A 17,214-nucleotide genomic window follows, 5' to 3' on the forward strand; every position below is an offset into this window, starting at 1 on the left:
GCTGAAGGTCGATGGATCCATCTACGTATTACCACAGTACTGGGCGACAGGGACATCAGCGACACTCTCACCCGTCAACTGAGCCTTGGCCTATCATATCATCATATCATGTCTATGAAAATACGATCGTCGGGCTCCCTCTGGGGCCTTCTCCCATGAATGGGCTTCTTCTGAGGCCTTCTCCCGTAAACGGGTTCCCTCTGGGGGCCTTTTTCCTTACGATATCTAGCTCCAATCGTATCATCGTATTAGTCACAATTACTTCACTTCCTCCAACTTTTCATATTTTCATCACTTGTAAAAATCATGCATATATTTATAAATCATTTTTCTTTTAAACCAAGCATGCAACATGTTTTTTCCTCATACCAAATAACATATACCATATTTTAAATAATTAAAAATAACTATTTAATAAAAAAAAAATTCCTCATATGGTCTCGGGTCTCCGTTCCTCGATCGCATCTCGAATAACCTTTAAAACACAGTTTTATGCATTCATATTGAAAATCATATTTTAAATATGTAAACATGCCTACCATATTTACTAGATGCAATTAAAATATTTTAATTAAAATACATAAGAAATTTGATAATCTTGCATGCATGTGGTTCACGTGGACCTTCAATTTTCGGGAATTTACAATTTAATCTCTCTGTTATTATTTTTAAGCATTCAGACCCCTGCCTCTATGACAATATCACACCAAATATCCATGAACGTTTTTTCGTGTTTTTTCATTCTATTTTCGCGTTTAATATAGGATTAAATGATGCAATTAAATCGAAATAATTGTGATAAAGTTTTATTTAAAGTAGAAAAAATAGAATTTTTGGGAATTAATTGGCTAATATATTGAATTTGTAACGTCTGCTGATTTTAAAATTCTACTTAACATTTTTTTTTGTAAAACAAACTAAGGCGGAAAATACTCGCACATCAAAAACATTTAAATAAGTTGAACATGCTTTTAAAAAGTCATCACACCTCTGAATAAAAATAAATGTAGTTAAAAACAATGAAAAGAGCAACCAACATAAACAATTTCCATTTAAAAATATAAAACATCAAGCATTTTAAAATCTGTCAAAACCTTCGACAACATAAAATCATCAACCATTTAAAAAGTTGTTTAAACGTGTTCCCATAAAATCATATTCTTGCGGAAGAATGCAAGGTCCTCGGGTTAACGTGCGCCACCAGCTCCGTCCGTTCAGTCATCATCACCTCCAGTCTCCTAATCAAAATGCTCACTTGCATCACACATGCCTAGCGAGTCTAAAGACTCAACACACTTGTACCGTGACAACAAATACATATGCGTAACAAGCAGCAGTGAAAAATATCGTAATCAACATACATTTCATGTCTGCAGTAAAATCATATGCATAAATCGTGATCTGTCAAAACATGATAATAATCATAGCATGTAACATCGTGTCAACATATATGTGTTAATTTCCTTAATTTGAATTCCGTTCATTAGCTGTGACTTTCGTATCATCATGTCAGTCGATGGATCATCTACGTGTAACCGTGGTACCTGGCGGCGAGGATCATGAGCGACAACATTACCCGCCCACTGAGTCTCGGCCTTACATGTCATCGTGTCATCGTGTTAGTCACAAAAAAATCACTTCCTTCAAAAACGTGTCATCATATTCATCACTTAAATAAAAGCATGCATGTACATAATTTTTCTTTTAAACCAAGTATGCACCATAATTATCATAATTTCATAAAAATCATAAACTTCATGCATAAACATTTAAAATATCATACATTTGTGCTCACGGCGCTGTCATGACCAAAATCTCACCCCGGGTGCAAAATGACCATTTTGCCCCTGGAAACCCAAAAACTACCGTTTTACTCCTGGACCTCTAAAATTTACCCGAAGCATACCAAACTCCTTAAAATGTCCTAAAACATATTTATAAGCATTCCTAGAAGTAAACTCGATCTCATTTTACAACTTAACCGATTCGTTTTAAAACTTGGACCGGGGTCTTCTTTTTAACCCGAATCGACTCGAAATTTCACCAAATTTTCCCAACCTTTTTACCATACTTAGTACACCTTTTAAAGGCCCTAAAACCTCAAAAACCATATTTCTAAACTTTTTAAATTAGGACATCCAGCTGCTATACTTTTTGTGGCTCCCTACTTCTACCAACCCTAGTGCCCGACTTCCCATTATTGCACTCTAGCCTACACCCAATCGATCCAGCCCCGTCTCAACCCTCCTTAGACCATCTTAGGACGTCCCTGATCCCACTGAACCCACGCAACTAGTCCCCTGCACGCTGGAGATTCCAGCTTCTCGCTAAACCTCCCAAGATACTCGGCCATGACCCCTCCTCGATGCATCTCCCACTACAAGAAAAATGATTTTCCGCAGCACGTCATCAGCAGCGTGCTTTTATTAAAAGCACGCTGCGAATATTACTTTTAACGGCGTGCATCCATATGTGCGCTGTTAATGTTATTGTACTTGACAGTATTAACAGCGTGCATTAAAAGCACGCTGCGGATAGTAATATCCGCAGCGTGCAGTTATATGTGAGCTGTTAATAACTTATGCAATTTTCGCAGCGCACAATAAAGGCACGCTGTTAATAATATTATTAACGGCGTGCATGTTTATGTGCGCTGTTAATAGTAAATCATTTTTTTTTAAAAAAATAAATTTTTTTTAACGGCGTGCATATATAAGCACGCCATGTGCGCCATCATTTAGCGACGGTTTATTTAACCGTCGCCAATTTAAATTTAGCGACGGTTGTTTTTAAACCGTCGCTATTAGCGACGGTTTTAAATACACCGTCGCAGATTTAAAACTAGCAACGGTTTAAAATAACCGTCGCGCAATTTAGCGACAACTAAGCATTAATCGTCGCTATATTTAGCGAGAGTTTTCTTATACCCGTCGCAAGGTTTTACATCGGCGACTGTTTATTATAAAACCGTCGCTAGTAGCGACGGTTTAAATACAAACGTCGCTAATAGTCTATAAATATCCGCATTTCCTTCCCATTTCTTCACAACACTCATAATTTTTCTTACGATTTTAAGATTTTAATTTCGATTTATTGTACTTTTTTGTTTCGATTTATTGTAAGTTTTTTTAAAAATTTTATTAAATTATAAAAGTAAATTTTTTTTTTATTTTAACGAAATGATTAGCGACGGATTATGAAATTCCGTCGCTATATGTATCGACAGTTTTAAAACCGTCGCTAAACTTAGCGACCGTTTAAAAACTGTCGCCTATAAATTTAGCGACGGTTATAAACCGTCGCTAGTAGCGACGGAAATCTTAAAACCGTCGCTAAAATTAGATTTTGCAATAATTATTAACGGCGTACATTGCACGCTGCGGATAATAGTATTAACGGAGTGCATGTGCACGCCGCGGATAATAAGATTAACAGCGCGCACATGTACGCCGCGGATAATCTTAAACTTTCAACAGCTTTGAACTTTGCAGAGTGCAATGTGCGCTGCGGAAAACGAATTTGCGCGCTGCGAAAAGCCATTTTTGTTGTAGTGTCCCTTGCGTGGCCCTCGAGTTCAGACCAGCACTACAACAAAAATGACTTTCCGCAGCGCATCATCAACAGCGTGCATTAAAAGCACGTTGCGAATAGTACTTTTAACGGCGTGCTTCAATATGTGCGCTGTTAATATTGTTGCACTTGACAGAAATAACGGCGTGCAGTAAAAGTACGCTGCGGAAAGTAATATCCGCAGCGTGCATTTATGTGTGCTGTAAATATTATATACTTTCCGCAGCGTGCTTTTAATGCGCGCCGTTAATAACATATATATTAACGCCGCACATTAAAAGCACGCTGCGGAAAGTCATATGATATACTATCCGCAGCGTGCAATAATGTGCGCTGTTAATACTCTACGCATTCACGGCGTGCAGTAAAAGCACGCCGTTGAAATGGGTGAATTTTTAAATTAGCGACAGTTTAATAAACCGTCGCTAATGTAAAGTTGCGACAGTTTTAAAAATCGTCGCTAAATTTAGAGACGGTATAAAATAACCCGTCGCCGATTTTAATCGGCGACGGTTTAATAAATAACTGTCGCTTTTAGCGACGGTTTTTATTGAACTGTCGCTAATAGTTGTAAATCGGCGACGGTTATGTTTAAACCATCGCTAATAGCGACAGTTTAATGCAAAACTGTCGCAAATTGTCTATAAATATTCGATTTCCGTTCCACTTTCACATCACTTTACAACACTTAAACTTTTCTCTAATATGCGTTTTTAATTTTGGTTTAAGTACAATTTTTTTTAAAATTTTTGATTAATTTTTTAAGTGTTAGTTAAGAGATGATAGTTTTACTGGAATTTTTTTTAAAATTTATTAAATTATAAAAGTAAATTTTTTTTTATTTTTACGCAAAATTTAGCGACGGTTTTATGAACTGTCGCTAAATGTAGCGACAGTTTTGTAACCGTCGCTAAATTTAAACACCGTCGTTCCCTTAGCGACGGAGTAGTAACCGCTGCTAATTTAGCGACAGTATTTTTGGTATTGAACCGTCGCAAATTAGCGACGGTTATTTTAAAAACCGTCGCTAATATTTAGATTTTTTTTAATATTAACGGCGTGCATTGCACGTTGCGGATAGTTGTATTAACAGCGTACATATGCACCTGCGGATAAACTTGAACTTTCAACAGCTTGCAATTTCGCAGCGTGCAATGTGCGCCGCGGAAAGAGTATTTGCGCGCTGCGAAAAGCCATTTTTGTTGTAGTGTAGCATAGTTCAAGCTCTTCCAGATCATGACTCAGACTCATCAGAGACAAGCCCACGGCCTGGAGATGCCCCCACCTCGTCAATTGCACCTTTGGTCCGAGCCCCATCTCAAAACGAGGCACTACACGCTCAACTCCTCGGCTCTTCATCCTACAGCAAGCTGCCGTAAACTCTAACCCCAGAACATCATCTCATCACCTTGCTCAGCCCCTAAACGACCAGCACTCGTAGCCCTTGCACACAATACACAAAAAACGTGAGTTGGAAGCCAACCAAGCAAGGTTTTCATGCGAAAAGTTTTCGAACATGCAGGCTTTGAACAGATCGAAACTTATGCACACAAATACATATATTACAGCCTACTATTGGAGTGCATGATGAGAGAAGGAGTGTACAAACGTGCCTTGATGATTATTTTTGAACAACCGCTCGAGGGACACACGGCCGAAGGGAAGAGTCCTTGCTTGAGGTGAAAAATGGTGACACCGAAAATCTTTGCAGCAACAATACACGAGGAGGTTTGTGAGTGGAGGGGGGTGGGAGGCTGATGTAGAATAATTAGGTTTAGTGGAGTGCTTAGGAGAATAATTAGGTGATAATTATATAGTTTAAGATTAAATAAATGGGCCTCATTGTTATTTAAAAGTTTAAAAAAGATAATTAAGCTCAATAAACTTAAAAGTAGGCTCATTAAATCTAAACACACTCTGAAAAATATTTCATGTTGGAAAGTTTTTGAAAATATTAGCCGAACCCTCAAAAAGTCCCCTGATTCGATAAAATTTACGTACCGTTAAAAATATGCTCTGTCGAGTAAAAATACCCAACAAAACCCATTTCTTGAAAAATACCTTTAAAACATCTTATTTTAATAAATAAAAATTAATCATGTAATAAAAAATGATTTTTCCTGATAATTCCCCGGTCTCCTTTCCTCGTTCGGCCGCGAAATGCATCTTAGAAACCCTAATGCATGAACTTTTAAAAATTTCATGAATTAAATCCTATCATGCAAAAATTATGCATGAAATGCATAAAATAATTAAACACAAATTAATAAAATAAACATGCATTTGATGCTTTAAAACAATTTAATAAAATACCAAAGAAATTTAATAAATTGCATGCATGTGATTTACGTGGACCTTTAAATTTTCGGAACGTTACAAAATTAATGCCCCATTTGTAACGATATTAGCTCAACGAGAATTCGAACCCCATTTGTAACGATATTAGCTCAATGTGAATTTGAATTTGTTCAACATCTTTGCCAATTAATTCTCAAAAATGCTAATCTTCTACAACAAATCAAAGTTTCTCACAATTGTTTCGATTTAACTGCGTCAATTAATTATATATTGAACGGGAAAAAAGAATGAAAACAAAGAAAAAAAACGTTGATGGGTGTTTAACGTAATTTTCTCATAGAAACATGAGTCTGCATGCTCAAAAAAATATAAAATAGGGACTGAAATGCTCAAATCTGTTACACGTGAGGTATTAACTCAAGAGAATTTTCGCAGGGGTATTGTCACAATTTGCATATTAACAGAGAGATTGAAATGCTCAAATCCATTACACATAGAGATTAGCTTAATAAGAATTTCACGACAGTATTTTCACAATTATCTCATCAAGGGGTTTTTTTTTTTTTTTAAGGAATATAAAGGAGTGTTTTAGAAAACAAAGAATACCGTGAGAGATAATATATAAGATTGTATACCATAGAAATATTATTTTAAAAACCAAAAATCATAATATATACCAAAATTTGGTAAGTCAAGAAAAATATCTTACTACAATCAAGGGACTCGGGTTTCAGGAATTAAATCGAATCAAACACAACAACAAAAAAAACCAAGTTTATAACTTTTTATATTATTTTAAAAATAAGTTTTCAAATGAAATAAAGTAATATTAGAAAATGCAAAGTTACAAACCGATACATCATAACCGAAATTTGGATTATTTGTGGCTTTACTCAACATTAAGCTTGGAGCATTGCTTTTGAATGAACGGGCGGGCTTCGAATACAAGCTGCTTAGATTCAGGAAGCTCAGGAAAAATGTAAAAGGCACGAATCATCGTCGGGTACTTGAAGAAATATGCTTCTTTCCCGGATCTCTTGAGCCACTCGCAATACCTTTTCTGCCAATCTTTCAGGGAATCGAATCCCGCAGTCACTACCATCGTCGCTGGTACATATTGAGCAAAAAATTAAATTATCTCTTGAATTATACCGAGACTCTGCTACACCAGTAATAAAACACTTATTGTGTTTGTATAAGATCATCTTACTACAAAATAAAAAAGTATAAAGTAGAACTCTTCTTGTGTTCGTTTAAGATGATCGGTCGATCATCTCGCTGCAAAATAAAAAGATATTGATATATCTTATATTTTTATTTCAAATAAAATGATTGACCAATCATTTTATATAAAACAAAAATCGAGAAATCTACTCCATATTAACCCGTAAAACGACCAAAACCACAACTAGTATGCAGCTGCCACCGATAATTGATTCGGCGTTTAAAATTCATTTTTAATATATATTATTTCACTGAAAATATTGGGTAAATATGATATCATGGGATGCGTGAAATCTGAGCGACACGCTCGCACGGCCACGTACGTGGTGGGCTAGATTCCCTCCGGCGCTATCACCGGCGAGGAAACAGCTCTACAAATCAGCATTAGGCGGCAGGATACGATCCATCTCCTTGTCAAGGAACTCCATGATGTCGAACCCGTCGTCGTATTGCGCCGGTAATGGTGCTCAAGCGCCGGTAGGTAGTTCACGGAGACAACCACAGCGGAGACCTCACACGCAAGACGACAGACGGTGTCGTAGCTGTGGAAGTCAGGGCCCAAGTACACGAAACCCCCACCATGGAAGAAAACGATGACCGGGATATTATCAGACTGTTGAGTGTTAGGGACAAAGAGGCGGAACCTGAGGCCACAGGAGGAGTCAACGAAGACGTCGGATGTCTTGACTGTTGCGGAGCTTAGGGTTTGGAGCACCCTGATCCTACAGTAATCGAGGAGGTGGAAGACGCAGCGGTTGACGGTGCCGTTGGAGCAGTAGGAGAAGCCAGTGATATGCTGAGAAGGAAGAGAGTGACTTGGGTCCTGAGGGGAAGCGAGAGTAAATGTAGTCACCCGTTCCAAAATCACCTACTAAACAAGAGCTAAGTATGCAATTAACCTAAATAACAATAATCAGAGATAATTGCGAAAACAGTCAATAAACAATAGTTATACAACCCAATCGAAATCCAGAATAACTCAAACCAAAATATATGATACAACCATATAGAATCAAAACAGTACTGATAAACTAAATCAATCGGCTACTCAACGTCCTTCTCCTCCTCCTGAGCCATCCAACCTAAAGTCTGTCCTGTGGGAATGGGGTGTCCAAGATAAACAAAACCGAGGACGTCAGCGATAAGAATGCCCAGTACAAAAGCATGAGTATACAAACCTATATGACATGCACATGTTATGATATGATACAAGTGTAGTCAAGAAACAGGAATCATAAAAGATCTCAACATGCTCAGTCTAGAGGCGCCAAGTGGATAGTGTCGCGTGGTACTCCTCTTGGTCACTACATCCACTACAAGATCAGACGTGGACCTGAAACGTCCCGGATCACCGAAGCCCTCCCGACCCGTCGGCCACTGTGTACTCTCGGTGTCCATGCATCTACAAGATAGGTCTGAGCGGCCCCACAAGATATAGCTTATCTCGAAAGAGACTCAACAGTAAAGGCTATCTCAAAGAAGATACGGTTCAACATGAAATGTAACATGCAGCATAAAGCGTGACATAATAGCATGCATCATAAGACATATATCAATGCAGCAAATAATTATGCAACAGGATATCTCGGATAATGCTTTTGTACCTCTATCAATGCAATCCTAATCCACAGAAAAAACCAAGAACAACCAGGTCTAGTCCAAGCCTATATATCAAATGAAAATTTCACTAAAACGTATCTAAAGACTTAACTAGAGTATCAAATACTCCTGAAATAATAATGATACAATTCCAAACCTTCGTCCATCGTTATCCCGCTGATGACGATGCTCTGACTCCAACATGTCCCAGTTCGAACAGTTCGTTCCCTGACTGCTTCGTTCCCTAGCTGCCCTGTCCGGACTACTCTGCTATGTCCTGTCCAGACTGCTCAGCTCTGTCCGGACTGCTCTATCCTATTCGGACTACTCAGTTCTGTCTGGACTGCTCTGCTCTGACCTGCCTGGACTGCTCTGCTCTGACCTGCCTGGACTGCTCTGCTCTGTCCGATCTGCTCTGGACTGCTCTGCTCTGTCCGGACTTCTCAGTTCTGTCTGGACTGTTCTGTCCAGTCCGGACTGCTCTGCTCTGCTCTGACCTGCCAGGACTGCTCAGCTCTGTCCGGAATGCTCTCTAAGATGGCTAGAACACACAATACCCACTTCACAGTGAGAAATCCTATGGTCTATTTATAGACCTCAGTTCGGGACTCCCGAGCCCTTTCATGCATGGACGGGTCAACACAATGTCATGCACTTCGACACCTGTATGGTCATCTGTCACTCGGCCACATGCACAAAGACACCTGTCCCGGTTTGTGACATGTTACTGGACACCTCATCTCACTATCCCGACCCCCAACTCCGCTCCCTAACCAACAACCCAGTTCGGACATATTCTCTAGCACCAGTTCTGACATATTCCCTTGCACCAGTTCGGCTCAACCACTTCTGCTCAGCCATGTCTGTTTAGCCACTGCCTACGCTGCCATGACTTCTGAAATCGGGTATTGTTTTTGAAATTAGCTATGGCGGTTCCAATGTCAATTAACACATGATTTACTTAATAAAATACACTTAATCATGTTTAGTTAATTAAGTTAAATTCAGGCTACTACAGCTTCGCTACAGCTTCCTCCAGGATCGCCATTTGAGAGTAGTAATTGTCGGCTTCGTTATGAATGCGTTATTGATGAATGCTGATTTGTTTTTTCAAAATTATTAAAAACATTCCTTAAAAAAATATTAAAAATAATCTTGAAAAATAAAATAAGTATATAATTAAATTTAATAATAATATTAGACTTAATTAAATTTAATAATAATATTAGACTTAAAAACAATTTAAATAAAGAATAAAATTAACTTTCAATCATGCACTAATTAAGTCATTCTCAATCATTTATGTATCAATTTATCAATAGTACACAAAATGATTCTCAATCGTTATTTTTATAATTGAAATATCTTGGTGCTAAACTTATATCTACCCACGATCACGCAAAAGAAAACACACTACATAGCACAACGTTGACCGGAAAAATTACACTTTTTATCCTATAATTTGTACATTTTTCATCGTTGCTCAAGTTGTAAATCAATTTACGATTTTATTTTATCATTTTAATTTTAGTGTCTCTTCAATGTAATGATGACGTAACACCTTACGCGTTAGCGATTTCTAACGCTGCGTCAACATTTCCCAACATCGTCTTTATTATGATGAAAAAGAAATAAAATTAAAAAAATATACAAGTTTCAAGACTCAAATCGTGAATTGAAAGATAATAAAACAAATAAAGAAAAATATGTAAATTACGAGGCAAAAAATGTAATTTTCCCCGACATGGTCAAAACCAACAAAAATAAGTTGCAACTTGTACACACAATTTGAGAGAGGTGCATAGGCTCCTAGTTTTTAAACATCAAATTGTTATTGAATTGGAGATAAGAAGTTAAATCATCAAATAGGGAAGAAGTATTCCAGCTCCAGGGTAGAGTATAATTTCACTCGCTCTTACTAGATTTCTTGTAAAGAAAGGCATTGATACAATTTAAGATACGGTTGAGACTGCCAAAAAAAAAAAAGGCCAGTTCACTAAAAGAAACATTGTAAACCTTCTTACAGAAATAGTCCGCTAGTTCTTTATAAAACAGATCTCTTGTGCCAGTCAAGAAAGTCGTTACCAAAAGGTCAGATGCCTGAAACAACCTGCTGCAATAGAAACAGAATCACCAATCATTTGAATTAAGGATGCACTTCTTATAGTTTTAGAAAAGCTTCGGATCAATGAACTGTGCAGTGATATAGCAAGGATACCGACAGATGAAAGGTCAAGACGTCTAAAGTAAAATGAATTAAATACATACCAAATTTGTAAGAATAGATCATCTTCTACGCACTGCAGCAGCCTGACCGCGTCCAGCAATCGCCTGCTGTGAGGCTGATTGTCCATTAGCTTGTTCCTCAGGCGTGTTCATTGCTTGAGTCATGGCATTCATGGCAATGAACCCAAGAGGGATCAAGTACATCCACTGAGAAAATAATGACATCAGCATTTAGTGTGTATTCGTATCCACGTTAAGCACTAACTTGAAGATAAGGGGAAAATTAAATAGCAAAACAAAAAGGAGTGCGTCAGTTTGAACTCACGTATTTAGCCCAGAAGGACCTCTCTGGCTTCATTTCTTCACCTTGTCCACCTTCACCAACAGCTGCTGCTTCTGTAAATATTGGAGTCCTGCTTCAAAATATTGATTCCAATTACAATAATTCCTATGACGACCATGAGCTAGAAATATGCATTCTAGGTTGAAAAAGATTACTACAATGTGGTTAGGCTTATTTTAGAACTATATCATGTAAAATTTTACTTAAATCGAGTCATCGACAAGATTATGAAGGTCAGCTTCTGCCAAGTCTTGAATCTTTCATTTTTAATATGTCAAGTGATCATCAATAATATGCACTTATCCTAAAATTCTGTACTTTCAACTTGGAACAATCATACGAATATTTGGTACTTTAAATGAATCAGCTCGGTGGCAAAAACATTTTGGGCACTTGGCACATAATAACTCACACAAACAACCACTCAACTCCGAAAATAAACTCGAAATACATATGGGATCATTCGTTCAAATAATACATATTACATGTAAATTTTGACAAGCCAAAAAGATATTACCTAGGGGCCATATCACTGCTCTTCAAGACTGTATGAGACTTAAAAGACCACTTTGAAGGCTGATTTAAAATTAGCACGTACAAAGCAACAATAAGTAACATAATATAAGACAAGTCCCAAGTAACCAGTAAAAACTAGTGGAGATATAGAATACATGGGAAACAAATGCAAGGTAACCAACATTCTTAATGGTCTGTCAGGACGAGCTTACCAATCTTAACAGGCGGGGATATTGGCAAAACCCTGGAGAACCATAATTAACAGCCAATATATTCACACCTTCCTGCCATCCATACAAAATCTCAAAACAAAAATATCGAAAGATACTCCTTGACAAGAAAAAAACAGTGTACTTAGTCATCACATAGCCAATTCTTCACCCAAGAGACCAATAAGAGAACATACATTTCAATTCCTCGTTCAAGTTATATTTGAGGACGTCATCAAATCCAGTTAACTAAATTGTTTGGTGACTCGGTCAGCATATATTGTTTCAGGTAATAATTTACTCATTACCTAGAAATAGACTTTAGGAATGTTTGGTTGATCAATTATTAGACGAAAGACAAAGCAAAGACTTCAAAATTAGTGAACCGAATACTTCATAGGAAATTTCAAAATTGGTTTATTTGTTTGCACAAGGATTGAACAGATGCTAAAGAGAAGGAAGGCATTGTTAAACATAGAGTATTATAATCCAAAATGCATGAATTTCCAAATTTGAGGGAATGAAACAAAAGGTAACGGAAACAACATCCATTACGAAGTTTCCAACAATTCATTCTTTCAAAGTCTTTCAAGTACCACATGATTAATAACCTGATTCCTATTGTGTGGACCAGAGGAAAGGGTGAATCGAAAGTAGAAAATTAGAAAATACAAAGTTACTAGTTAGTTGCAAGGAGGACATGGGGAGCAGTTCAATGGCAATCGTAGCGAAAGTGAAGAAAATGGAGCCGTAATTATTGCTGTAGTTTTTGCTTTTTTCTCTCTTTTAAAGTTTTGAACTTTCATATGACCTAGAGTTAATGGTAATAATTTCAATTTTTTCCTGATAATATTTCAGGAAAGTGGAGGAAATCGGAAAATTGCCAACTCTGAATTCAATAAACCAACATGCTTGTCCACAAAAGTTTCGACCAATGAGATCCATGCGTATACATGATGATGACCTACAATTCGATCACAGTGGTACATCATGTTTCACCACAGAAAATTGCATGGTTCAGGAAATTATTACCATGTGTATGACAAAATGCTCATCCAAAGTATCCCGAATAAGACATCTCTGCAAACCAAGCAGAACAGTAAATAAAACAATATCATGGTTACAAAACACAGATAGAAGCAACGAAATAGCCATTTCAAACTTAGGATTACACAATAACAAATCAGGTCAGTATGTTTATAACATGTGGATTAAAGGTAAGTTCATAATGTTTATTGCTATTGCATGTGGATTAAACTTAGCATGTGGATTATTTCATGCTATTGCACATGGAACGCTAAAACACCAGTTAAAAGGTAGAGTGTTTATTGCTGCAGTATTAAAGGTAAGTTCATAATGTTTATTTTCCACGTAAGGTTCATGCACATAGAAACTGGATGACGAGTTGTCAAGTTGAAAGACTAAGAACTCAACATCATGAATAGATATTACTACCACTAGAACTAAGATAAAAAGTCCTACTTAATTTTCACTTTTCAGAAACTAATGAAATTTCTTTTATTCTAGAACAAACTCAACTAGAACTTGCCGGGAAATAAAGAGGCGCATAAAAAATTACGAAGATCAAAAGTCAATACAGCTGGAGGTACCCTTAGTCTTTATCTTAGAACCTGTCCGCTAACAAAAAATGAGACACAACTAAGGCAGGCCGTTGCACTTAATTTTCCAACCTCAACATGCTGGCCAAAAACTTTGAGCGAAACTTGCCAGATTAAATATCAATCCAAATTGCACACCACACACTCCAACATGCACGTGTAAAAATCATTCCAGTGCCAAACACAAATTCATATGCAAACCCACCGCCTTAACAGATGAGAAAACATAGTCTCTTCCAAGAGTGTTCAACAGGTTGGAAGGTAATCTTATCCTATAAAAGTCATCTTCTTCCAAAAGTCTCTGCAAGATTATTTAGCAAAGTGTCTGTCACACCCAGTAAGAAGAAGAAAAATCTCAAATCCAATATGTTCAAAATTCAAAGGTAACACTCAAATTCGAGTCACAATGACCGGAGTTGCAACATGGGTTTACTTTGAACTCCACTTTATGCGTCTGAGTGAAGATGTTCCTCGAGAACCGAAGCTTTGTGAGTGTCTGTCACATATAACTAAAATTAATGTTCATCCCAATAAACAATAAAACGTGTTACAAACAATTGATTTGCTGACCGCTATCCTCTTGGAACAGGGCATCATCTTTTTATACATGTTAATTGGAAATATTTGACATTGCTATTCGTAATCGATTTCCAACAAAACTTTTGAACAAAATCACAGAATTATACAAGGAGCAAAATGGTGCTAATGATTTGCACTATACATCGGCATATTCAGCTCACAATTAATCTAAATCAGGCCAAAGGGATAACTTCTTTTGCATCTGAAAAACATATGAATATCAGCGTCACATGAAAAGGAGATTTACGCCACAAAACACTGCACCTGATTCAAGTGCTTGTCCTCGAACTAGCAGAACTGTTTCAGCATCCTTCCAATAAGTTCTTTGAGAATAATTTATCCCCAAAATCTCAGTTACTAATGAGATGCTTTTCCCATCAATTGGTACACGTTTTTCCTTCATTATTATTATTATTATATATTCTAGCTAAAAATAAATTTTGTTCGACCCACATACATTAACAAACCAGTAACTAAACAAAAAACCAACACTGATGCACAAGTGTGTCTAGTAGAAGTGCCGGAACAGTACCACGCCACCATGCGACCACGTTTTGAGCCTACCCGAGAAACTTCCTGCGGGTGAGAACTCGGACTCGCCGAAGGCGTGCTCGAGGGTGAACTGGACTTTGGAGTCCGGATCCGAACTGGAATCCAACGACCTCATACGGGCAGAAGGAGTAGGAGAAACGGGTCGGGTGCTTCCAACAGGGTCAGGAGATCGGCCGCCCTCGAGCCCGAACTCTTCATCGTCTACGAGGATCTCATCAGATTGGAACCCATACGACGTCGTAATGGACAGGAAGAGGATTACGGACAGCAAGATTGAAAGGTTGGATTTCATGGCTGATTCAATCGTGGGTTTGATGGGTGAACCGATTATGCTTTCAACTCCAAACTCCGTGGGCAGGTGTACATTTTACGAAACATCAACAAAAATTAAACATGGAAAATTGTACAATTTTGGATTTTTGTTCCATAACTTTTTAAAATCTCATTGTATTATATTAATTTTAAATTTTTGATTATTTTGATCTAATTATTAACATAATATTTAACAAATCATCAATTTTTTTTACGTCATATAAGTATTTTTCGATGTTATATCAATATTTTTTTTTACACATCAACTATTGAATCAAAATAACCGAGAATTAAAAATCTGTATACAAAAGTCAATCTTTTTGAAAACTTAATATAACAAAGTTCAAAAGTGAACGGACAAAAAAACTATTATCCCAATTAAATAATGCAAAAAATCAAGGATAGGTTTAGCAAAATATGAAATAATATGAATAGTAGTTAGGATCGATTAGGGGGATTTTCGTTGAGCTACAATAGCTCGATTCTTGAAATATTGAACACCGATAAATTAAATCGAGTTTGATATGAAATCAAGCAGAAAATACTCGAAATAATCCTTTGTAGAAACCGATTAAATATTTTGTAAAGTATTTTTTAAAAAAATATATGCAAGTTGAATGAGTAAAAATATTTTGGTTGAAACATTTTATCAAACATTTGGTATGCAATATTTTGGTATTTGAAAAACACATAAAATGCTTCAACAATACATCTTTAAAACTATGAAAATGATAAGTAAATGCAATAAACAAATAGACACGAATTTGTTTATGGATGTTCGGAGACTTCAAATGCTCCTACGTCACCCCTTCTTCCCCTTGGAAAGGATCCACTAGAAGACTTTGATTTATACAACTCTTTGTACAAACTCACTCAATTTAGAACTTACACTACTACCTAACTGAACTCCTAGCTCTCAAGTTGTAGGCAACACCTCACAATCAACATATTGTTTAATGTCTCATATGCAAAAACTACATACACAAGTTTATTGTCTTTGTGCATGACTCACTCAACTAATATTTGAAGTTCAACTCTCTTGTATATGCGTGAGTGATTTTGTGTGAGGAATTTATCAGTTACTGTGTACATCTCAAATGTATCCTCACACAAGGGTTTGTGCTCTCAACTAGCTGATTTCTTCATACTAACTGCACATGCTTTGAATCTCCTTCAAAAGCTGTTGTTTGATCTTCAAGATGTTTTATTTATAGGCTCCAACAATGATATATACGTTAGATACAAGAATATGACCGTTTGGAAGTTTCTGTACTGTTTCTGAAATTGTAACGATCAAATTCTCCTTACTGGACATTTTTCCGACTGGTCAACTCTGGTCAACTCAACTTGTCATTCAGTTCAACTGGTCAGCAGCTGGTTCAGTTGGCCAGCTGGTGGTTCGGTTCAATTCAACTGGTTCAGTTGAGTTCAGATGGTTTGGTTCAGTTCAACTTGTTCAATTGGTCAGCAACTGGTCTGGTTTAGTTGGTCAGCTGCTGGTTCAGTTCTGTTGGTCAGCAGCTAGTTCAGTTCAGTTCAGTTCAATTCAGTTAGTTTGTGCAGAACCAGTAGATTCATCGTCATTTATCAGCATCTTAAGCTTCAATTCAGACTTTGACTCCTGAAGATGATTGTAGATCATCGTCATCTTTTTAACTCATACTGAATCACTTCATTTCGATAACCGAGCTGAGAGATATGACCAAAATACCGTAACTGCTCAAACCCAACTGATTGCTGTTTGCTTGCAATCAGTTTGATAATTCAGCTATCAGTTAGACCCTGATAACATCCAATTTTTCTCAACTGACATGAAATACGACTTGTTTCAAATTACGTTTTCTGCTCAATAATGTTTTCAGATCGTCATTTGAATCATCCAGCTGAGAGATATCATCAAAACACCGAAGCTTGCCAGAGATTCAGTTTGTGCAGAATTCAATTTCAGTTTGCTTCTTGTGTTAATAACTTCACATTTGAGTAAATATGTTAGAAACACAATAACAATTTTTGTTAACATCAAAATCAAGATTGTGAACATGAAATGTTCCAACAATCTCCCCCTTTTTGATGATCACAAAACTTGGATAAACAATCGATTCAACTAACATACTCCTCCATCTTTTTGTGTGAATCAAAAAGATAATATTTTCAAAACATTTTAAAC

The 17,214-nt window shown here is 36.9% G+C and overlaps 1 protein-coding gene and 1 pseudogene across 3 annotated transcripts; both read right to left on the bottom strand.

The window, feature by feature from the left end:
• Nucleotides 1-6,725: 6,725 nt before the first annotated feature.
• Nucleotides 6,726-9,552, bottom strand: LOC140982870 (probable carboxylesterase 18; annotated as a pseudogene).
• Nucleotides 9,553-10,377: 825 nt separating this feature from the next.
• On the bottom strand, nt 10,378-15,129 carry LOC140983601 (uncharacterized). Of its 3 annotated transcripts, XR_012176456.1 has the most exons (10): nt 14,716-15,129; nt 14,038-14,100; nt 13,810-13,905; nt 13,018-13,065; nt 11,989-12,060; nt 11,778-11,836; nt 11,243-11,330; nt 10,960-11,124; nt 10,653-10,804; nt 10,378-10,500 (listed from the first exon to the last, which is right to left on the bottom strand). XR_012176456.1 is itself a non-coding variant. In XM_073450698.1 (9 exons), the coding sequence occupies exons 1-8, from the start codon at nt 15,025-15,027 to the stop codon at nt 10,978-10,980; spliced, it is 885 nt and encodes a 294-aa protein (XP_073306799.1). In that variant the 5' UTR covers nt 15,028-15,129; the 3' UTR covers nt 10,507-10,801; nt 10,960-10,977. The 3 variants fall into 3 exon arrangements, 2 of the variants coding, with proteins under 2 accessions (XP_073306799.1, XP_073306798.1); XM_073450698.1 differs by lacking the exon at nt 10,378-10,500 and having other exon boundaries at nt 10,507-10,801; XM_073450697.1 differs by lacking the exon at nt 10,378-10,500 and having other exon boundaries at nt 10,507-10,804.
• Nucleotides 15,130-17,214: the final 2,085 nt, after the last annotated feature.

Source organism: Primulina huaijiensis, chromosome 8 (genome assembly GCF_012295235.1).
Source record: "Primulina huaijiensis isolate GDHJ02 chromosome 8, ASM1229523v2, whole genome shotgun sequence".
NCBI classification, from domain to species: domain Eukaryota; kingdom Viridiplantae; phylum Streptophyta; class Magnoliopsida; order Lamiales; family Gesneriaceae; genus Primulina; species Primulina huaijiensis.